The sequence below is a fragment of the Mesoplodon densirostris genome, chromosome 9, assembly GCF_025265405.1.
Source record: "Mesoplodon densirostris isolate mMesDen1 chromosome 9, mMesDen1 primary haplotype, whole genome shotgun sequence".
NCBI classification, from domain to species: Eukaryota; Metazoa; Chordata; class Mammalia; order Artiodactyla; family Ziphiidae; genus Mesoplodon; species Mesoplodon densirostris.
The window spans coordinates 70,028,575-70,053,648 of record NC_082669.1 but is presented as its reverse complement, the minus strand read 5'-3'; the positions used below and the strand labels follow the sequence as shown (position 1 = coordinate 70,053,648).

At 38.6% G+C, this 25,074-nt stretch overlaps 1 protein-coding gene across 8 annotated transcripts in view; it reads right to left on the bottom strand.

Moving 5' to 3' along the window:
• The window catches only part of BBS9 (Bardet-Biedl syndrome 9), a 483,985-nt gene that overhangs the window by 87,975 nt on the left and 370,936 nt on the right, over nucleotides 1–25,074 (bottom strand). For all 8 annotated transcript variants that reach the window (XM_060108887.1, XM_060108894.1, XM_060108892.1 and 5 more), the window contains one exon: nucleotides 15,366–15,548. In XM_060108887.1, the coding sequence (XP_059964870.1) occupies nucleotides 15,366–15,548 (183 nt within the window). The remainder of the gene's footprint in view (nucleotides 1–15,365; nucleotides 15,549–25,074) is intronic.

Below are 25,074 nucleotides of genomic sequence, written 5' to 3'. Positions count from 1 at the left end.
TCCAGTCACATGCACTATTCAGAAACAACTTACAAAAATATTAAGACTGGAAAATAATTGCTTTTATTGCAATAATTGCAATAATTGCTTTATTGCAATTATCACCAATATGCTTCTGGTGATGGTAGATTAGATCATTTGGACCAATTATCCCACTGAGAATAACTAGAAAAAACATATACAAAAATCACTTCTTTGAAGGTATAGGAAAGCTAACAAGATAGTATTTACCAGGTCAAGATCCAGGGGACAAGGGAAGCCCAGGAAAGGGAGTCCTGAATTCGTGGCTGCTTTTTCCCCTGAGGTCATTAGTTACCTGGCCTAACATGCAGCTTTGGTCCTTCACTTATTCACCATCTCAGGCTATGACTTATGCTTGCTTATGCATTTCCATGTAAGAGGCAGCATGGCTCATGAGAAGAGCACTGGGTTAGAAGTTGGAAGACCTAGGCTAAAATGTGGCACATTTCCTTATAAGCTGTATGTCTCTGGGAAAATTATTTTAGGTCTCTGGGTCTCAGTTTCCTCATCAGTTAAAAATCAGAAAAATAATTTCCTTTGCCAGGTGCTTTTAGATTTAATGAGACATACTGAGCAATTGTAGTTACTTAATTCCATGCTATTATTCTTACTTCTGGGAGTTGTCTCTAAAAGTTGATCTTTTGGGGGCTGGTTCTTGTGAATAATAATGACACTAGAAATAACAACAAGAGCAAAAACTATTTAGGACCTCTTATGTACTAGAAAGTATGCTAAGAAATTTACAAATATTATTTGTAAATAATTATCTTGTTAAATTGGTATTGTAACGTCCAACTAAGGTGCTAGATGTAAAGTATTTCACCACAAATGACACAATTATTAAAAGTAAGAGTTGTAATGGGATCCAGGACTGTATGGCTCTAAATTCCATGCTCTTGGTCACTATTACAGAGCACTTTTTTCCCATTTCATCATGTGTGCCTTTCAATCTATTTTCATCACATCACCTTAGGCAGAAAATATCATATGAGGTCTTCCCCCAGAAAATTTATGGTCACAATTAACATATTCATGGAACCAAAATTCAAATCAGCTTCTTTTTTTTTTTTTTTTTCTTTTTTCGGTATGCGGGCCTCTCACTGTTGTGGCCTCTCCCGTTGCGGAGCACAGGCTCCGGACGCGCAGGCTCAGCGGCCATGGCTCACGGGCCCAGCCGCTCCGCGGCATGTGGGATCCTCCCGGACCAGGGCACGAACCCGTGTCTCCTGAATCAGCAGGCGGACTCTCAACCACTGCGCCACCAGGGAAGCCCCAAATCAGCTTCTTTATCCAAGTGAATAATCTGTATACATTTAAATAAGATTTTACTGCATAATCAAAAAGCACTATGATTTGTGCCAGTTTGGATGGGTCAAAGCTTTTAGCACCTGCATAGACTACTGTAACTAACATCTAGGAATGGCCTTGGGACACCATATCCCCTGAAAACATAACAATGGTCAGACTTGACTCTGATGAGTCTGAGTTATAGATGCTCATTTCAAGGACTCATTACTGAGAATACTTGGAGAGCCCATTCTTATTAGGGAATCAAAAGATTCATGGGGGCTTCCCTGGTGGCGCAGTGGTTGAGAATCTGCCTGCCAATGCAAGGGACACGGATTTAAGCCCTGGTCTGGGAAGATCCCACATGCCGCGGAGCAACTAGGCCCGTGAGCCACAACTACTGAGCCTGCGCGTCTGGAGCTTGTGCTCTGTAATAAGAGAGGCCGTGATAGTGAGAGGCCCGCACACCGCGATGAAGAGTGGCCCCCGCTCGCCGCAACTAGAGAAAGCCCTCGCACAGAAATGAAGACCCAACACAGCCAAAAATAAATAAATAAATTAATTAATTAATTAATTTAAAAAAAAGATTCATGGCGTCACAGACTCCCCAAATACCCATATATCTGACAGAGTCTGGGGAATATCTTACTGAAGCTAGGACAAGAGAAGAGCCATGTAAATAAACTGAAGGCATCAACTCCTCCCTAACAACACCGTGTTCTTAAAAATCTCAAAGAATAGGAAATAACCAAATTCAAGCAAAAATGTCCCAAAACACATGAAACCACTGATTTAAGTGAAAAGCACTTTTCTTTAGGATTCCTTTCTTTCTGTGTTTCTCTCTTCCTTTTAATTAGTTTGTATTTTTCAGGACCACCCAGAAGCTTCACTATTTTAAGATTTGCCTACCTACTTCTTTCTTGGTCAAAGCCACCGGTGGATCTGAAACAGCAAAGGAAAGGTCCAAATACTAGATTTCTATTTCCATTTTCTTTCAAATAGAATTCAAGTCCGAAGAAAAAAATACAGAAAATGGGATCTGAAGTGACTGACTGTACACCATTCAATGTTCTTGTCATTTTTCACAGCAATCAAGCTAAGATAACAGCAACACAGCAGCACAAATCTCGAAGTTAAACAGTAATTGTCTACATAATGAGGTACCTTCCCGTCAACTTTGTGAAAAAATCAATTGTATAGTTTGAGTTCTTTTTAGTGTTATGTGAAGCAAATAAGTAGATTAAATTTGTTAGCGTTTTCTAATATAGAATCCAGCACAGGTACACATAATACACAATATAAATTATACTTATCCTTGTTAAAGTAGTCATATTGGAGAAGAATAAAACTTCAGTATGATCACCTTGTCAAAAGTTCCCCCATTGAGTCAGTTTTCTCATTTTTGTGAAGCTCCTTAGCTTGGGTTCAAATCTCGCCTCTGCTATTTTCTAGCTATATGACCTTGGGCATATTTCCTCATTTATAAATTGGAAGTAATAGTTGTGAAACAAGGATGTGGATGTAAGTAGTTTGTCCGACAGCTGATCCAACAGGTGCTGGTGGGAAGTGAGTAAGTGAAAGGGGGAAGGGGGAGAAGACAATAAACTCCTGGGCTGTGAGCAGTTACCGCTGTAGGTAACTGGTGCAAGCCTGTTGGACTACTCTGGGAGGTGGTGTGTAATGTACCTTGGACTTTGCCAACTGGAGGGATGAGGGAGCTGGGGTATTAATCTACCAACCCCTGTCAGTCATTGATCAAACATGTGGCTGCACAGCCTCTGCCAAACAGGGAGAATCCTCAAGCAGCAAAACTGCAGGTGTCCAGCATGTAGAAGCTTTCAGGAATGGCAGGAGGTGGAGAGACACGGGTGAAGCACAAACAACATCCAGCACAGAGTGAGGATTAAATGGGGTAAGGTATGCAGAGTCCTTGGCCAATGCGTAGTACTTAATAATGCTCAATAAGTTAGTTTTCTTACATTTCTTTGAATTGGGGGAGGCAGGCCTATATCTTCTGTGTGTGTATGAATGTGTGTGTGTGTGTATTTAATTTCTCTCCTTATTCCTCTACAAAACAGGGATGTCTTCTAATTAGTGCAGTTTATTGGATGTGGTTCTGAGATTGCTAAAAATTATATAGAGATGTTTATGATTTTGAATTTACAGCCAATGGGTTAGAAAACAACTAACCACTGCAACTGATCACTGCCATTAACCACAAAAATTAGATTTCATAGGAAACTGGAAAGTTTCACCACTTTAAATGCAGAAAGTGAAGTATATTCCTGCTCACAATATCAGTGATTTCATCTGCACAGTCTCATTCACTGTGGTGGGAGAGAAGACCTGTGTTCCTGCAGTCCTCATAAATGACATATCAGTAAAATCAAAGCTTAGATTTCATAATCATGTTATGCAATCTGCCAAATTAAGAGTGATAGCAACCTTCATTACTCAACCTTCATTACTTCTCACAGTTTATTTGCAGCTTTCTCTTCAAAACGCAACAACTGGAAAGATCTTTCCTATTTATATGAAATCTGCTTCTGGTTAAGGATGCCTGCTCCAAGATGGACCACCAAGGCATTGCCCTTTCCTATAACTTCCTGTCCCCAATTCAAACCACTCACAGATTTCCTGTTAATAAAAAATGACTGTCATTAAAATCTTTCACTCTGTGCCTACAATTATGTTCCATCAATTCCAGAGCAATTTTTTCACATTTTAATATCTCTGAAATAGACTGTGTAAATTTCGGCGGTATCTGACAACCGCTGGCTTCCAGGCACCGGTCATGCTATTGCTGTCAGTGCCTGTGTATGTGCAGTCTTTGTCTTAGCTGTTCATATTTTGTCACTTCAACTGATGAATGTGCAATGGCCATACTTTCCTGTCAAACTGATTATCATTTAGAATATCAAAATTATACTATGACTCATCATTGAACAAAAAAGTTGTGTGCATGGAAAGGCATGGGAACAGAAGAGTTGGAAGTATAAATTTGAAATTAGTGAAGCAAATATTCATGACAGAAGAATGACAGCAATTCCATATGTTCTTGCAAAGCAAAAGCTAAGTGCCTTCCAGGATGTAAAACAAGAAGATACAGATAGGAGAAACGTATTATGTTTTGTTATTGAGATACATGCACACAGATTACTATCCTCTGTCAAACAATACAACTGAAGTAAGAGAAATTGCCAAATCTCTGGGATAGATGTGGTTTGATTAGTTAATGTATCACACAGGACTGTTGTTAAAGCAGTAAACATCAATTTGCCTAAAATTTCTTGCTAACTATGGATAGAAGCTTCGTAACTTGCACCAATATGATTCAACTGAAGGAAAAAAATGAAGCTTTGAGCTCAGTCAAAATGGAAAATTTTTAGAATGGATATTAGGGACTCAGAAAAAAATCATGAAGGCAACAGTGGCACACTCTTAAGGTTGCATCAAAATGCTCTTCATGGCAGACAGGACAATGCTGTGTGTAGAAACACGGATAGAGATCACCTGTAGTTGAAAGGTGACTTAAGAGAATCAAACTTTTGAATGTGAAGAAGTTTCAGGAATACCTTAACCAATTTATGCTGCTTTCCTCTTATTGAGGCTCAAGAGTAAGATGTGATAAAATGTATGTCTAAATAAGTCTAAAATCTCTTTCAATAATTAGCTAAAATTTTAAGTGACAAAAAACACTATGTCATAGTTCAATTGGCAGTGTTTGTTTTTTTTTCTAAGTGGTCCATAAAATAATGCTGTCACTTACAATGGATGGCATTCTATTGTTGAAATAGTAGTAACAAGAGCTAGTAATTCTTGGAGACTGTATATGCCCAGCACCACGTTTAGCACTTTATGTACATTTCCTCAATTAGTCCTCCTATGAACCTTAAGAGGTTTATAAAAGGTGTCCTTAACATCTGCACATCTTTGACAAGTAGTTTCCAAATGAGTTCACACGAGTAATATTTTTTTTAAATACGGTTTAGCACTTCTGTGGTATTATTAATAATAGCAGTGGTAGTAGTAGTAGTAGCGGTAGAGTAGTGGTATTCTGGTCTTCCAGTTGACATAGCTAACTAAACACCAAAACCCTGAATCTAAAAATGATGGTGAAGACACCAAAGGAGGCTCAGTACCTGGCCTAGTTCACTGAGACCAAATGAGCAATATAACTTTCTTACTTTGTGTAGGAAATAGAATTTGGATAAGTATTATTGAAGAAGAAGAACCTTATTTTATACATATTTTTTATTCAATGTTTATTGTGTTTCAGTAAATCATGAATAGTAGACCATAGTCAAACCTAAGGAAAGCCAGATTACGTGGTAAAAAAAAAAAAAAAAAATGCATAGTAGAGGAAAGGATATACCTGAAATGTATAGAGAAATTCCAGGTGTAACAGCTCCTCAGATGCTGACATGGCCCTTCTCCCAACCTAACTGTGTGAAGGGCAGTGAGTTTCTGGTTCTGAGCACCTCTGAACTGGCAGATTCCTCACTCGGCATGAACTGTGTTTTCCAACAAACTCTGGGCATGTCTTCATGAGAAAGGCATTGGGGAGCCAAGTTCACTCACTTTCTTTATGTCATGTTCTTCCACTGTACCATTTATTTACTGGTTCAGTAGGAATATAAAGCGAAAGTAAGGTGAAATCAAAGCTGGGTGGCCACTCTCAACCATCTTCGAAGCAGAACCAGTCCTTGGGGTCTGGTCTCGTGCACCAATGTACAGATAAGGAAACCAATGCTTAAGGAGTTCTGTAATTTGCCTAAGGATGCCCAGCTAGTTAAGTATTTGCTGATACAAATACTTAAAAGGGATGTGAACCCCAGTCTGACATAACGTTCTATTCAACTGATATACCACAGTTTGTATTTTCCAACTATTAGCATTTAGGTTGCTTGTGGTATTTCATAATTATAAATATAAACATTATGGTACCAAATGGATTTTAGTTTACTACTTTCAGTGCATTAACTTAGATTACTGGTGCCCAAGTGTTGGATTAGTTTTATGACACACATTTTCCTAGAGGACTCTCTAGAAAGACTATATCAGAAATAGCTGGGTGGGGCCTCCCTGGTGGCGCAGTGGTTGAGAGTCCGCCTGCCGATGCAGGGGATGCGGGTTCGTGCCCCGGTCTGGGAGGATCCCATGTGCCACGGAGCGGCTGGGCCCGTGAGCCATGGCCGCTGGGCCTGCGCGTCCGGAGCCTGTGCTCCGCAACGGGAGAGGCCACAACAGTGAGAGGCCCACATACCGCAAAAAGAAAAAAAAAAAAAAAGAAATAGCTGGGTGTGTCTATTTCACTACATGTCTGTTAGTAGTATTTATTACCAAATTTGACTAAATCAATAAAGGTGAAGTGTACCTAATAGCTGTTTACACTTGCATATATTCATCACTGGTAAGATTGAAAATTTTTATGTTAACTGAGTTGAATTATAGGATATGTGAATGAAAATATGTATAAATATTTATGTGTGGTAGTCTGGCTATCAGTTTACCTATATCTTTTACCATCTGTACAGGAAAGATCAAGTTTTCTCTTATAGAATGCCCCCAAAATTTGAGGTTGCTTGCAAAAAAAAAAGGAGTAATTCAAAATGGAAATAGATTGCTTCCTTTTTTAAAAATGACTTTTAAAAAGCTACACAGTTGTTGGAGGACAATCTGTAATTGCGTGAAACGTTATGAAAGTAAATGGGGTATCAAGCAATCCACAGATCTTATATCCGACTATATGCTTAATTTAAGCTTTAATTCTGTGGGGATATAAAAGAATCTGTCCTTAAATTAGAATATAAGACAAGCACATAGACAATTTTAGAGTATAAAATGAGAGCTAAATTATGTCATACCCCCAAGTGAAATTCACAAGAGAATGAAAGCCAGAATAAATAGGGAGGAAACGAAAATTGATCTGCCTCTTAAAGAGGGTAGATAGAAGGGTAAAGAGAGAACACTATTTTAGGTGAGGAAGAAAAGTTCTATTAGCCCTGCTTGATGAAAAGAAGTGGTGTATCCAAGCAAAGTCAGCTTTCCCAGAACAAAGTGGGGAAGCTGGGAAGTCGCAGAAAAGGAGTTTCAGAAAGAAGATACAGTGGAGCCAAGTGACTGAAAGTCCTGAATGCCGGGCACTGGAATCCAAGCTCGGCCAGGGGCACAGAGAGCCATGGAAAGTATGTAAGCAGATGTGTGACAGGAGAGCAGTGGGCTGAGCCTTGCAGAGATGTGCAGAGCAAAACGTGGGTAGAAAGGCAAAAACATGGGTAGAAAGGCTACTTCAAATGCCACCACAGAAAGCCAGGTAGAATAACAAGGACGCAAGCCAAGGGGGGTTCCCAGAAACATTTCCAAATGAACAACTGTAGGCTAGGGTGACTGACTAAACCTGGAGGTGCAGCTCTGCGTGTGGTTACAGCGAAGAGGGAGCACCGGTTTTAGAGGAAAGAGTCACCAATTTCCAGGTGTACATTTGTAAAAGAATGCAAGGTCCCAGAAATGGCAAAATCATCTCTTTGTAATTAGTAGACTCAAATTAGGCACAGTAAAGGTATTTTAAGGAAACTGAACTAAGCAAATACACTTCCAGCCAGGAATCAAATTGGTAAGCATTATAAGGAAGGCGATGATCATTATTTTCCTCACTGTGGTAGCGTGATTTTTACTTATTTTACTTATTTATAATTAAATCACACCTTATTTCACAAAGGATCTCACATACAGTGAGAGTGGAGCTTCAAATTATCAATTCTTTGTTCATTTACTTAGTCTCTTTATTCTTAAATGCATGAATAATATTAAATGTGTCCGTTAAAGCGCTGTTACATATTTGATATACATAAGGAAAGATTAAAAAATTACACATCACTACCTGTAAATGTATTCTACTTGGCTCCTATTCTGATGTATTTCAACTATTTCAGTTTTTAAAACTGCAAGCAGGTCATCAGAAAAGCTCGGAGATACATTATATTAAACTCTAGTCAAGTATTACATTACATAACACCAGTTGCACCTAACTAGCAACAACACAGAGTATGCGGCCATTATGAACATAAAACTAATTCTTTCATGTTTATCTTGCTGGCTAAGATCATGGGAATTACCAAAATATTTACTTTCTGCACTATGTTCCCATAGACAGTTATAATTGCGATGATACTTTAGCAGTCATAAAGGCAGGCTTGATACTGACACCAGACTTCCTCCTTTTGTTTGCCTTTTAAGAAGAGGTCATTAATAATAGTAATGATTAGCCATCTCAGTCATCACTCAATCCAGACAGGCGGCACAATGGCCCTTGCATCAAATCTGACCTGTGACGTAGAAGTCTTTAAGCCTTCTAAGTGAGTCTTGATAAGTCCCTCCACACAATAGGATTTCCTATTATAAACATCTGTTTTCTCACATGAACCACGTTGAAAATGTTAAAAATAAGTTTCTCTTTCCGTATCAGTTTGTAAAAGGAATAATCAATCAAAAAGTAAGGCTGAAGGTCCAAATCTCCTTCCCCCACTGATGTAAATTTCCATCTTAACTTTCCCAGGGGATTTTAAAGTTCAGTACTAGGGAAGGTAACTATTAAACCCCTAAAGGACACAATAAAGCTTTTCTTTTTTCAAATAGCAGATAACAGCTACTAAAGATATTAAATGCACTTTGAAAGAAAAGAAAAAGGCAAGATGCTATGCAACGTGCCAATATTCCTTCCAACTCTTAAGATTGTACGTAATCGGGTCCCCAAACCGTGCACTGTTGCTCTTTTCTTTAGAGATTCCTCTGGAATCAGGTGGAACACATGAACATTTAGAGCAGAAGAAGTTTGAGACAGCCATTTGGAAATACCAACACTGCTTCTCCTTGTTTTCCTGCCATCTGCGGGACTTCATGGTACAGAATCTTAGTCATCTAAGCTGTTTACTGGGAAAATAAGAAGCGGATCTGTATAGAAATCAGGAAGGGCAAAAAGGATTCATCCACATACCAACTCCAAGGGACAGTAACTACCTAGAGTGCTGTATTCAAAAGGATTCTGAGGCCATGGTGTCAGCTCAACAGGAAAGAGTCTATGAAGATTATAACGTCTACCAAGGCCATATGAAGGGGGAGTAGCAGCCCTTGTGCCAGATTCTTGCCTCTCCTTTATGCAGATGCACACATCTCCCTAGAGAAGTTTCTTGTTCCTGGGAGAATATATGGTTATTGTGAAAATGACCAGGCTGATCCCAGAATACCAGAAATAAGGGCTGCTAATGCAAACACCATGGCATCATTTAATGTCAGTATCCTACCCTGCTTTCACTAATTTGTTAAAATGTGCTTAAGTTATTAACTCAACTGAAAAAAACCCTTTCCCTCTTAATGACTGATAGTGCTATGCAACAGAAACTTCTGCAATGATGGAAATATTCTGTATCTATACTGTCCAATGTGGTAGCCACACACCACATGCGGCTATTGAGCAGTTGAAATACAGCTAGTGTGGCTGAGAAACTGAAATTTTAATTTTATCTCATTTTAATTCACTTAAATATCAATTTAAATAGCTACATATGACAAGTGGCTACCATATTAGATAGCCAATATGTTTACAACAGAATATGACTAGAATATGTTTGCTTGTAATGTTGAAGTAAATCCCCAAAGGATGGGTACCAAGTCTATTTGGTTCACTGAGGTATGCTAAGTGCCTAGAACACTGCCTGAAACATAGCACGTGCTCAATAAATATTCATTGAATGAAAAAATGGATGATAAATGAACTGGATAAAAGATTTTTCCTCTTAGGCCAATCCCGAGGTATGTGTAGCTTTGCAGCTTTTGGCTTCTGTACAGCATAATGAGGGGGAGATGTGTAATATCACAATTAAGTACTCTCTCAGGCTCAAACCAGTAATACATTGACCTTAGTAGACTTACTTAGGTAAGTCTAAGGAGACTGTATTTTCCATAGAGCTTCAAGTGGATAGAGGGTCAGTAGAGGCATATTTAAATTCTGCATTAAGGATCCAAATACTCTGAAATATCCTCAGAAAAGTAAGAAAATTCATTTTAGAGTTTCCCTAACAGGTACTCCGATAGAACATTATTTTAGGTAAAACTTCTCCAGCATCACAGGAAGACAATAGGGATAATACTATATTATCAAATCCACCGATAGAACTATGTTTATGACCTCTTTTTAGAGATGCCAAATAAAACATTTAACGTTTTTCTTAAAGTGATAGGGAGTATCCCTACAAAAACACATTTGGTATATATAACTTTCAGCAACTTAAAAAATCACATATAATAGTCAGCAACACCAGCATTTATTTGCCCTCCAAAAGTACTGAGAAGTGGCAAAAATGGAAAAGTGTTACTAAAGAGACAGATCAAAGAAAACACTGTTGAATTCTGTTCCAGATGGGATGGTATTTTTTTTAATACTGATAATATAGTGTGAAGAACACTACCTTTCCTTAGCAATAGTGAATTCTAAACATTTTTGCTTTGTGAAACCGAGGCTATTAAGAAGAAAATATTCCAGAGTTGACTATGGTATTTAGCCTGTCTTGTGACACACGCCATCTAAATAACAACACAACAAACCATTATGCAGTGCTGTTTGAACCGTAAATAAAACATCTTCTGAGCACTTTCTCTTACCTCTCAATACTGTGGGGACATCTGACCTTGAACTGAGAGTCTCTTCTGAAAATGTTGCCCACATGTCTAAAGTTCTCCCTCTCACAATGTATTCTGCCATCCACCCTCAACCAAACCGTCTAAATTACATTCAGATTTTTGTGGTATCATAATAACTTCAATATGGGATATATTTCAACATTCTGGTCAGAGACTCCTTTCTTCCCCGCCTCACCCTCCTTCCAAGTTATTTCAGGTTTGCATATTTCATTTTCACATCTCAGCGGGATACCCATCACATAACATTTATTTGTGAGGTCTAAAGGCATAATGTGGAGGATTGTGAACCAGCATGTCAAAACCACATACTGCATGCGTACGTCTTAAAGAATGAAAAAGGATTCCTTTTTTTCTCAAGATATATAAGCTGTCTCAATAGTATAAGTCCAAAGTGAATACCACAACCTAATTAAAGATGAAGAGCATAACAAGCAGTATTAAAATGTCTTTTTTGATTCATTCTTATCCAAGTTATGTTTTTATCAAATGTCCTGTCTCATTAATGACTTCGATAGACATAACAAATATACACACCTTCTAATCTCATCAAATTCAGAAGAGAGTTGAAGTAATTTTTTCTTACATGATTTGGGAGGTAAGACAGTAGAGAATACAGAGGCAGGGTAGAAAGGAGCTTTGAGAAGATGCTAAGTCCATTCACCTGCCTACAGGGATGAGCATACTTACATACTCCTGGCAAATGAAGCTGTTTTAAAGATCTCTGGAGTCAGAAATACCACAGTCTCTCTTGGGACTCAATTCCTACATTTGAGAATGTTTATTTCTAGGAAATTCTTCCTTTGGGTCTAGGCATGCTTCAGGGCCAGCTTCAGAAGCATGCAAGCTGTGTAATTGCACAGGGCCCTGTGCTCAGTTTAATGCTTTGTTGTCATCATCTTGAAATTCTTAATAATTTAATCTTTGAATTTGTGTTTTGTAAGTGAAGTCTGATAAGACAATGAAGCACGTGTGAGAGGGGAAAATATGTGCAATATGCATGCCTCCTCCCTCCTTTCCCCCCATTCACATACAGCCCCATAGCTCAGAATTCCCGTGGCCCCAGGATGAGTGGGAGTTCACAGAGACTCAAAATAAGCAGGAGGAAGGCCTATTCTGTCTAGACTGATTAAGTGAAGGAACTGACAGCCCTGAGAGGCTTTTCATTTGAACCAGAACTTGTTTTGAATTAAGAAAGAAGGCAATAGATTCAAAGAAACAGGAATGACTAAGGAAACCCACTACACTCCTGTTACTTCCCTGTATTAACCAACCACTTACACTGAAAATGATAACACAGAAAGAAAGGGCAATGGAGTGACACAGAGCTCCTTTCCCTTCAGTCCTTCCTTACTTAGCAGGAAGCTGAAGGTAGAGAGTGTTGGTAGATGTGCACTGGTTAAGAAGTGAAATAAAGACAGTTAAGTTTTGTGCAGCAATTCTGCAGTTCCACAAGAACAAAATGTATATGAGCTACAAAATACAAGTTGCATATATTGTATATGTATTGTATATATTGTATAATTGGGGCAATTCTTTAAATTTTTCTTTATTTAGAACTACATAAATAAATAGCAAACAAAAATACCACAATGAGAGAGAGACTACAGAAACTAAAAAGCTATGTGTTTAGTACTTGTTTTAACAGCACTTTAACATTTTTTCCTACTTTTTTGAACAAGGGATCTGCATTTTCATTTTGCACTCAACCTCGTAAATTATACAGCTGGCCCTGCCCTGCTTTCTCACGCTCCAGACTCGATCCACTGCATCTGTTCTGCCAAGTCACCTCTTGTTAGCTTCCACCCTTATCTCCATTTATTCACCCCAACAAATATCAACTGCGCTATGGTCAGGCATTGTGCCAGGCACTGAGAATATAAAAATGAGTATGATATAATTCCTGCCCTCAAGTGTAGTCGAGGAGACAAATCACCATGAAAAGGTAGTAATATCTACCTTGCATGGCTTTAGTGAGGACTATAAATAATACACATAAAGTAGACAAACCACTACTAATGATGATTAGCACTCTATCCAATTACCTCATTTAATTCTTATTACAATTTATTGGACAGCTAACATAATTGTTTCCATTTTAGAGCTACAGAAGCAGAGATTTAGATCAGCTAAGAAGCTTGACCAGAAGGACTTTGCTGGAACCAGCACCTCAAGCCACCCAGTCTTTTTGACTACTAAATCTGAGTTCGTAGTGATATTGATAGTTAATATTCTTATTAATATAATCTTATACAGATGGCCAAAAAGCACATGAAAAGCTGCTCAACATCACTAATTATTAGAGAAACGCAAACCAAAACTACAGTGAGGTATCACCTCACACCAGTTAGAATGGGTATCATCAGAAAATCTACAAACAACAAATGCTGGAGAGGGTGTGGAGAAAAGGGAACCCTCTTGCACTGTTGGTGGGAATGTAAATTGATACAGCCACCATGGAGAACAGTATGGAGGTTCTTTAAAAAACTAAAAATAGAATTACCATATGATCTAGCAATCCCACTACTGGGCATATACCCTGAGAAAACCATAATTCAAAAAGACACATGCACCCCAATGTTCATTGCAGCACTATTTACAATAGTCAGGTCATGGAAGCAACCTAAGTGTCCATCGACAGACAAATGGATAAAGAAGATGTGGTACATATATACAATGGAATATTACTCAGCCATAAAAAGGAACGAAATTGGGTCATTTGTAGAGATGTGGATGGATCTAGAGACTGTCATACAGAGTGAAGTAAGTCAGAAAGAGAAAAACAAATATCGTATATTAATGCATATACGTGGAACCTAGAAAAATGGTACAGATGAACCGGTTTGCAGGGCAGAAATTGAGACACAGATGTAGAGAACAAATGTATGGACACCAAGGGGGAAGCGGTGGGTGGTGAAGGTGGTGGTGTGATGAATTGGGAGATTGGGATTGACATGTATACACTGATGTGTATAAAATTGATGACTAATAAGAACCTGCTGTATAAAAAAATAAATAAAATTAAATTAAAAAAATATATATATATAATCTTAACCATTCTATTCTTTATTTTCTATTATTACAGTGTACATTTCTAGCTTCTCAAAGGTCGATTTTAGCTGTTATTTTATCAATCTAAAAATAATGTGTACTCTAAAATTTTTCTCATTTATTTTTACTGTTTTGTTAAGGATATACAATATAGCTTGATTTTTTTTTTATTCTGACAACCCTTTGACCCAACTGTAGAAAATTAGATTCAACTGACAAAGCTTGTGATTTTCAAAATCATGTTCATGACTTTGTTGCTAATACAGGTTAAAAACATGTCTTTGGAAGCAGACAGACTCTGGTCCAAATTCTGGCTCTACCACCCACTAACTTCAGAAAGGTACTTAACTCTCAAAGCCTAAATTTTCCCATATGAAAAATAGGAATGAAAACAATACCTTAACTATATTATAGGTCCTTGTTTAAGATTAAATGAGATAATCTTTGTGAAACACTTAAAAGAAAACATGGTACCTAGTTAACACCCAAAAATTTCAGTTTTAGTACTATTATCTTTAGTACAATGTTTTCACATCCGCGTTTAAAAATGGATCTGAAATGACTTTTTTGTTGAAACGGTTTCCTCCAATACAAAAAAATAAGTTCAAGCGCCTCTGATTTCAAAGAAGTACATTATTTCTTTGTAAATAAAAGCGTGCATTAACAGCACCTGGTAGTCACATACCTCAATGATTCAAAGCATCTAAGATGTTTATTTATATCATCCTTCACCAAAAACTCCAAATGCATACCCCCATTTTTTCCCTTTTTATTCTAAACTGCCTATTCAAAGGATCAAGAGTAAAAGAGTTTATAAACTACATATAAAGAATTACATAAATGTAACAAAATATCCCTGTCATTCAGCGAGGCTACCTCAGTTCTCTCTAACCCTTGAAGTGACACTTAAATTTAAGAACGTTGAGCAAATTAAAATGGTTGAACTGTTTTCTCTCATGGAAAAGGAAAGGATTAGATAATCTGAAGGTTTACTGCCATCACCTTGGTGGTCAAATGACTGTTTCCCTGGCTTCTAAGTGATTGAAGAGTATATAAAAAATAGACTGGATACCACATAAAAATGGACTATATACCTATTTTTTAAATAGCTCTAGGAAAAAAAAGGCCTTTACTTGACATTTTTATTATGGTTTGAAGAAAAGGAAAACAGGATTTGGGTAAAAAAAAAAAACAAAACCAAGCTTTCATTTGATACCTTAGAAAACATGATAGCCGTGTGATATCTTCCTAAAACCACAACCTTTTTCAATAACACTGGCTGTTACCACCGCAGGCCTGTGGGTCCTTACCAATTCTTGAGTGTCCTGCTGCAGTGGCAGAAATGCCGCTTCCAGGATAGCAATCTGGTCGGCGCTAAGCTTCTGCCACAGCCCAATCAGCAGAATCACCAAATGGGTGGCACTTTTCAGCCTGGTGAATGACTGGAACAGATTGTCTTGGTTTTCCTCTACTGCATCTGCTAGAGCGATTACCTGCAGAAATTACAAACTTCAGTTAGGGATAATTTCACAATTCTTGAGCCCTCAACAAATTACATTTGGCACACTCTTGTTTTTCTTTAAAACAACTTCATGAACTCTGTCTTCCACAAACACAAGCTATGTTGAGTAATAAAAGAGTTATCATTCATCTGTTCGCTTCCTTCTTTTAAAAAAATACCCAAAGTAATTCCAAATCCATATGGCCAAGAGATGAAAATATCCACGAAATCAGCTTAATGGGGACATTGTTCAGTGTCTGCTTCACCATCGATTCACCTTCTACAATATATGATAATATAAGTAACCTCTAATACAGTTATTATGGTCATTATTACTAATCACAGAGATTGATCAATTTAAAAAATTCTTGATCAATTTAAAAAATTCTTATCAAAGTAACTGCATTTACCTTGGAATTTCAAATAATAACTTCATAATACCCTTTTCAGAAAATAACTGTCTTCCTCTGACTGTTACTTTTGACATGGTATTGGAATATCCAATATTTCTTTACTATATTTAAAAGGTAGATAATGTTCAAACATTTGACCAATCAAGCAATGTCATTTTTAACACAAATGTCAGGCACCAGCCCACAGGGACCTGAAAGAAAAAAATGTTCAGGGCGTGTTAGCTTTACAATGCCAAATCTACTTAGGATAAAATTGGTAGGAGTGAGTAGAATTGGCTTTTTTCTTTTTTCATCCTCTTGAATAATCCTGTGGAAAAAAGAACTAAAGTAACAACTGGATAGAACATTGAAGACAGCCCATTGGTGTTTTATTTTATTTTAATGTCTTGGTGAATTTTGTGCTCATTAAAAGTAATGAACTGATTGGCCCAGAGGCTCAAGGCACCTGACAGCCCCCAGAACTAGAATAGCAAAAGCCGGGGCAATGTAAGCTCCTTTCTACAAGTCCCCACCAGCTTGAGGGACTAGAGCTCAGATGAGTTTCAGAAGTCTAGTGCAGATGATCCATTTGGTGATATTTCACGGCTTACTGACACTGGCCCAAAGGGCCTATTAAAAAATCATCAGTCAAACAAGTATAGTCTGCAGCTGTGTGGTCTCCCAAATTCCATGTAGGAGAAGGGCTATAAGGGGACAGTCCTCAGAGTATCTGGGAGACACTGGAAAAGAGATGTAGGTTAGAGAAAGACAAAGCACCTGAAGGCCCTTGCCTGACAATCCCAGGCAAACCAGGATTCCTTGCCACTTGCAGGAGTTATGAAAGGCAATCACAATTCACATTCAGCTCTAGAGGGAGCCCTGGGCATTGGGACCTAGGTAAGCATTAACAATAAAGCACACTGCTTACTGAGTGCCTACTACTGTGCTACTTTTCATTTGCATTCAAAGGTACATGATACCCTGTAGCCCATGAGGATCTTATAATCTGTTGGACAGGAAACATACATACACAACCGATTAGTGGAAAGAAGCATTACTGTAATAACGTCCTTATTGTGCAGCACAGAAAGTAAGTGTGAAAGAAGCTAGCTAAGGGGCAGATTACTATTGGCCAGAGTTAATATCCCTGGGGCCTCTTTTACTCAAATGAGGCTTGGAACTCATCCCTTCCCCATTACTTCAAGAAGTCCCCTCGAAGAGATGGAGAAGTCACTTTCCTTAAACCAAAACACCTGGAATCATCTGCTTCCCCAACCCTCACCATGATTACAACTAACTCCTGTTAAAAATCTAAGTTTAATTTCATTTTCTTCCTGTGAATGTTATCAATTAAGCCTCACTGTGGGGGCCATCATATTATGACACAGATGCTTATTGTCAGTAAGTCCAAATCATACAAAAATCAAGATGATAAACACCTCCTGAGTGCCAGGGATGTGCAAGAATGTGCAGGAAGCACTACAGGGAATTGAATGGCAACAGAGATAACCTCCATCTTCAAAGAGTTTATAATGGAAAAAGGAAAATAGGTCAAGGAGGCAAACACTGCCAATATAGGGAAGGCCCTTATAGACTATTAAGGAGGAGAATACCACTAACATTATGATCATTATGTTAATAATAAACCCTCCAATTAATTGAGCATGAACTGTATGCCAAGCAATCTGCTCTGTGCCATACAGGTATCAGTGCATTTAATCCTCACGCCTCCACTGAGACTCAGTTGGCAAGATCTCTGTTTTATAGATGAGGCCTCTGAGGCTCAGCAGATGTACGGCATGTGCCCAATACTGTACATAGGGTGTGCCAACTGTGTCTGTGCTTAGAAGTGCTCCATGCTTGGCTTAAGGCCCTGTTGTCTCTGTCTTGAAAGTCTTAATAACTTTATTTTTGAATTTGTGCTTTGTAAGTGAAGTCTATAGGATAATGGACCATGCACATGATCAGAGGAGATATGCTCATTAACTCAGAGAGTTAAATGCTCTTACATTTGCATTTAAAACTGGCATTGCACAATATAAAGATTAATCATAGAATTCATGCTAACAATTTAAAATTTTAATTTTTCCTTACTTGAAATAACATTAAATAGGAAATAAAAGCACCACCAGAAGGTGTGAAAGAGATACCAATGAAGAAAGGAAAGAACTTTATATTTTAGTAGCTATTTCAATAGCACTTTCTTCTACCTTTTAACAAGGGTGCTGCATTTTCATTTTGCATTGGGAACTGCAAATTAAGTAGCCAGTTTGACCATCACCTAGTAAACGAGAAACCAGGATTCGACTTGGAGTCTCTCACTCTGAAGCCTGCATGAGACCTGAAGCACCTTATAGGTTCAGAGAAGGGCCTAACTACTAGTGAGTGTGGAGGGCCTTGGGAAGGAAAAGGTGGAAGAAGCCGCGGTGGCCACTGGACCAGGCTCAGCTATCTCCTACCAGCTCAGGAGAAAGGACTGATTATTCATTTTTCAGGAATTTTGTGAGCCAGTTGTTAAACATGGCCATTGCTAAAAATTAAATTATGTAAACTTAAAAAATAAGTTACATGAAAACAAAAGTAATAAATACTCAAAACGCATTACTTCCTAATTATTTTACTGTTATCTAGGCCCTTGAGGTTATTTATGCCTGTTGCATCTGTATGTTGGCAACACTCTGCAATGGTGAGCTACTGTCCATTTCTTCCCAACTCCACATTCACTGACCTCATGCTAGAAGCTTGAAATCAGCCATGGTGGAAGTATTTACAACATGCAAATCAACAAATGTTACAAAGTTAGGCTTCCCACCCACCCTGCTCCTCACAAACAGCCAGTTGGTAAATATTTACCAGCATGCCACTGAGAAGAGGTACCTGAAATTTGTCCTCAAGAACAGATATTGGGTAAGGGGGCCTTAAAAGTGAAGGAAACAACCTGAGCAAGTGCATTAGAGCACAAATGTAGAGGCTGCTTGTTCGGGAAGGAGCAAATATTCCAGTTTGGGAAGAGCATTTGATGAGACAAAAAAGGTCATCTGGGGTTTCCCTGGTGGCGCAGTGGTTGAGAGTCCGCCTGCCGATGCAGGGGACGCGGGTTCGTGCCCCGGTCCGGGAAGATCCCACATGCCGTGGAGCGGCTAGGCCCGTGAGCCATGGCCGCTGAACCTGCGTGTCCAGAGCCTGTGCTCTGCAACGGGAGAGGCCACAACAGTGAGAGGCCTGCGTACCGGGGGGGGGAAAAAAAAAAAAAAAGGTCATCTGGGCAACTGTTGTAGAGGAACCAAAATGTCAAGGCGAAGAGTGTGCAGGTACTGGAGAGCCACGGAGTATTATTCTGAGTATGGGTGTTATCTGATGGAGGCTGTGCTCTAAGTAGCCATCAGATCACAGCAAACATTTAGAGCATTTGCTGGGACTTAGTGAGGCTTTTATGCACGTTCCTCACTATCAAGGGAAAATTCTTACTAAGTGTAACAGCATGTCAGTTCGTGGACCCACCCAACTTGCTAAACACAGCTGTGGTGGAAGAATGGCTTCTCAGTGAGACAGCAGCCCAAGCCACAGGACCTTTCCTGAGCAAGACCCAAAATACATCAATCCTGGAGAAGCATCGTTTCTCTAAGTTTCAGTCTCGCTGGATATATTTCTGTGCCATTGTGGAAAGAGTCTGCTATCCCCAAATGGTCACAGAAATTGGAAAGAAATGGGATAAACAATTCCTTATGTAAATTACCCCCAAGGAAAATCTTCCTGACCTACTGGCCAGCGTGAAATACTAAACAGATCTCCATGTTCTCAATTTAGTTTTACACGTAGCCAAGTTTACTTTGTTCTCCACAAGAGCCAAATGAATTTAGCAGAATTAACATAGTAAAAAGGGATGGAAAAACTAGACCCATCAAGATTTAGATCTGTCTGACCAGGGCCTAAAGGATCTCGCAGCTCACCTGGAATGGAGAAATGAGGCCAACCAGCTGCTAGGGCTTACGTTTGAGGGACAGTGATTTTTCAGTGCTCATCACTGGCTGTACAAGATGTGTGTTCCCTGGCGTTCAACAGAACTACAGAAAGGGAGAGGTTTAGGAAAAAATAAATGCTAACGATTTCAAGCACAATGTGTTGATGGCCTTTGTTTTGCTTTTTCAAATTGAAGGATTCCAAATAAAATGGAGACCCCAAAGGACATCTCTATCCAACTGCCATATCAATTGATGCCAAAGTAATGAGGCAGAGGCCCAGGGAGCTGCTTGCAGGAAAACGCTCAACTCATAAAGTGAGTGTGAAATTAATCCCAAATACTTCCAGCTGCCAAGATAGGCTCTAAAATTGGTTACAGGAAAGCAGCAGCAGCAACAGCAAAGTAGACATGAATCATACTATGTGAACACAGACATGTCCAATTTCTTCACCTAAACTGACCATTGAATCTGGCTCCCAATCTCATATATGGCATACAGAACCCCACTACATCGCTGTTTAGCTGTCATTTACTGAGCCCTGACTGTGGACCAGGCACTGGGCTAGTGCTGTTATACTCAGGTTATCACTTGGTCCTCATGATACCCTCTGAGATGAAAATCGTTGATCACCTTGGCTTCCACTTCCAGATGAGGAAACAGAAGCTTAGAGCTCTGATGAGCTTAATGCTCAAATGATGAGCATACTGCCTGTGGTAATGAACTAGGGCAGGGAAGGGCAGGGATTTTAATCCTGTCTTCTGATTCCCCACTGGGTGCCCTTTCTTCTCACTGATACACAAACAGTATACAGTTGGCTCCATAAAGTAATCCAGTGGATTTTTATCTTGATAATCAAACAAAAACACTGAGGAAAAACACTACTAATATACTGTAGCAATAACAGGTATATGTGCTTTAGTTAAGTTTTCCCATTGTTGGGGCTTTTAACACAGGTTGAAATTTCCAGGTTGGTTTCTGCCCGAAGTTACAGCATAAAGGAAATTAGTTCATAATTTGTAAAGGATGGGAAGTTAACACAGTAAGTTTTTTTCTCTTAACAAAGGGAATTTAATTATGTTCTATATAACTCAAAATTATGAAGACTAGAAAACAGCTATTTCCTAGGCCTGCTCCTTTAGTGAAGCTACTTTTTTAAAAGGAATGATTGATTTATTTTCTATAAATCATAGAATACAATGTTTTCCATGGTCTGAGCAAGTTGATGGTATATAACAATAATTGTTAACATTGTCTTAGGGCTTTCTAGGAGCCAGGTACTGTGCTAACGTCCTTACAGGGATTCTCTCATTTCACTCTCAAAACAATTCTATGAGGTAGATATTAGTACTGCCCTCATTTAAAAAATAAGGAAACAGAATTACAGAAAGGGTCAAGCAGTTAGTAAGTGACAGAGCCAGAATTCACACCCAAGCAATCTGACCCAAGAAACGTCACCAAGTAACACTGCCTGCATTAATTTTCTCTCTGCACATCAGTTTCATCATAGGCAATATGTGGAACAAATTCTATCAAAAGTTTCCCAATGGGAGGTTTCAGCTTTGCTGATGTTCCAATACCTCATACGAATTAAGATAGGTTTATTTTAACCAAAGGTCAGCATGGATGAACGAGTTAGGAAAATGGAGTTCCTATGATATGGATGAGTTTATATATCCCCCAGGACAGAATGCAATAGGCTGTGCTGGAACAGGCAATGGCCTGGGAGCCAAGAAGACAGAGATTCTAGTCCTGGCTTCCCTACTAAACAACTTTAGGTCAGTGTTCAATGTACTTCCCTTTTCAGGGCTCTAGTTTCATCACCTTTAAAATGTAGGGGTGGGAAATATGATCTCTAACAACCTTCATAGCTGTGTCAGATGCAAAAACTTTTAAATTACTTTTGTATGATTTATTTTGAATTATCCATGCTCCTTCCCCATCTATCCATCCACTTCTTCCCCTCTATTTGTACACATACTGAGTTTCTCATTTAATGCAGCTTTTATCTATACAATACCAGTAAGAATGTTTTTCTTTGACTAATTCATAGGATTATGAAAATTAAATTAGAGAAGTAAAAAGATGAACAATACCAAGTATTGGCAAGGATGTGGAGAAATGGGAACACTCATACCTTGCTAGTGGAAATATGGTATGGTCACTCTGGAAAACAATCTGGCAGTTCCTCAAAAAGTTAAACATTGAGTTAACATATAAGCCAGAAATTCCACTTCTAGGTTTATGCCCGAGAGAAATGAAAATATATATCCACTAAAAAACTTGTTCAAAAATGTTTACGGAAGCATTATTTATAATAGCCCGAAAGTAGAAACAACTCAAATGTTCATTAACTGATGAATGGATAAATTAAACATGGCATATCCGTATAATGGAATATTCTTCAGCCATAAAAGAAATGGAGTACTTACACATGCTATTACATGGATAAATCTTAAAAATATTACACTAAGTTAAAGAAGGTAGTCACAAAAAGTCTTTTTTGTGACTGTCTTGTATTATTCATGCTGTATTATTCCATTTATATGAAATGTCAAGAATGGGCAAATCTATAAACATAGTAAGCATGTGGTGATTACTTAGGGCTGGGGTGGGTGGTAGACAGGAGGAAATGGAAAGTGACTGCTAATGGGTGTGGAATTTCTTTTAGGGAGGATGAAAATGTTCTGAATAGATTGTGGTGATGGTTGCATAACCCTGTGAATATGCTAAAAATCATTAAGTTGTCCACTTTAAACAGGCGAATTGTATGCATGTAAATTATATCTCAATAAAGCTGTTAAAAATAATAAGAGGGGCTTCCCTGGTGGCACAGTGGTTGAGAGTCCGCCTGCCGATGCAGGGGACACGGGTTCGTGCCTCGGTCCGGGAGGATCCCACATGCAACGGAGCGGCTGGGCCCATGGGCCATGGCTGCTGAGCCTGAGCGTCCGGAGCCTGTGCTCCGCAACGGGAGAGGCCACAACAGTGAGAGGCCCGCGTACCACAAAAAAAAAAAAAAAAGAGAGAGAAGTTAAAAGTACTGTGAAAGCATAATTCATAAAAGGTAGATAAATTAACACAAATAAAGGCACTTTTATTTAAGAAACAATTTTGATATATTAATAGCTATATCAAATTGCAACTGGGGCTTAATGACATTCTAGATGATGGAATGATCATGTGACTTTGGAGTCTATTAGATCTAAATCTGAAGGCTGGTAATGCTTACTTACTAGCTGTACAACCTCTGGCTAGTTACTTTATCTCTCTCAGACTCAGTTTTCTCACCTGTAAAACAACACTCCTGGTTACTGTTTCTTAATATTTCCTATAGTTGAAGGCTTATTTCAGTTTAGTAACACCTGGTAAATTCTACTCTTTCTGTTAGACTCACAATGACACTGAAAAAGGAAGACCTTTCTCCTGGTACTTGAGGCACACTACCAACTACCGCCTCCTAAGGCGATGCAGAAGAGCTGATAACTCTGCAGTGTTCCCTGGCCCTCTCTGTGTGGTCACTCAATGGGACAGTGCTCATTCTGTAGCCAAGTTTAATCCAATTTCAAAGTAAAATGTCATGAGACCCTGTTTCAATATATTACTACAAGCTATGTAAGTTACATGTACTGGATTCCCTTTTTGACTTCTTTAGCAATTCTATTAAAACACACACGCACAGACACACAACTCTGCCTGATATGACTTGTGCTCTAGAAATCCTCTGAGGCTTGTTAATCAGGGAGCTAGACATTGTTTGATTTTCCTTTGTACCTCACTGAAAATACTAGAAAATTTGGTGATGTGAATGTTTATGAAGTTATACCCAACATGCCCTCAATTTTCCAGTACTCAGTACACAGTGGGTGTCCCATAATGCTGGTTGAATTGATGAACCTCAAAGTCAGTCTGCCTAAAAATCCAGCACAACTAGGAGCCATACTAAACTACTTCTTAAATCCTGGACACAGTCAGGTACTGTCAGGCTCCCAATTTGAATGGAACTCAAGTGATGTCACATGGAAACAACAGACCTACCTCAATATATCTGTCATGTACTTTTTAAAAAAATCTCTCCAATTCACCTTTAGCCACAGCTGTCTAACGCCAAGCTACAGACAGCTCTAATGTCTGCTGAAATTAATTTATTCTTCACATGGCTGCCCTTTGGTTAGAAAGACACTTTAAATCTGGGGGAGACTTGGAAGCAGGCAAGAAATAGGACATGCTTCCTACTCAACCATGTTATTTGTCATGGCATTTGCTGCGGACTCCAACATGGCAAAGGCCTTGCAATAAGGAAGAAGAAAAAGTTTACCAGGTCTAAACTTTTACTTTGGCTGAAAAGATCCAATTTGTATCCAAGAGAATTATTCTTTTACCAAAAAACAGTGAAATAAGGTTCAAAATGAAAAGAGAAAGGGCATAGAGATGATTTAAATGCCAGATGAGCATATAAGAAGTGTTTCATTATCTATGTGCTGAACCTTTAGCTAGATAAAAGAGAACTTTGGGTTTTTACTTCAGAGGCATAGCAAGAATCTAATTCTTAGCTACTTGCTACTATGTTATTTTGTATAAATAGGATAGGGGACTGGATTACATTCTATTGTACCTCACATGAAGTAAAAAACCTAAGGTACCCCTATAACATGCATTTAGCTGAAACTTCTAAACCAAACCCAGGATTAGCATACATTTTTAACCATGCTACCATTTGGGGTAGCTATTAAAACAACTGAGAAAGTGTACCCATTCAGTAAAAAACTTCAGTTGCACAGCTATTTATCTTCATAAAAAGAGACCTGCTAATTGCCTAAATCACCTGATGCTTTGCAACAGCAAGGTATGATCTTTGTGACTCTTTGAAGCCCTGATGGTTTTTCTGGTCTAGGATTATAATTTTCCTTGACACCAATCTACACTTGCCAAACGCCTTGAGAATTCATATAAAACTGGTTTTAGAAAAACAAATTACTCCTGAGAAATTTCTTTATACTATATACTGTAGAACACTTTTTTTTTCTTTTTTAATGTTCTGCCCAGAAGAATATAAAAGGTAGGCAGTGCTGGAATATAGACTTTGGCTGGGACTTTTAAAATATATACCATTGATACATAAAAACGTTAAATGAAAAAGACAATAAATCATTTATAAGTGACAGAG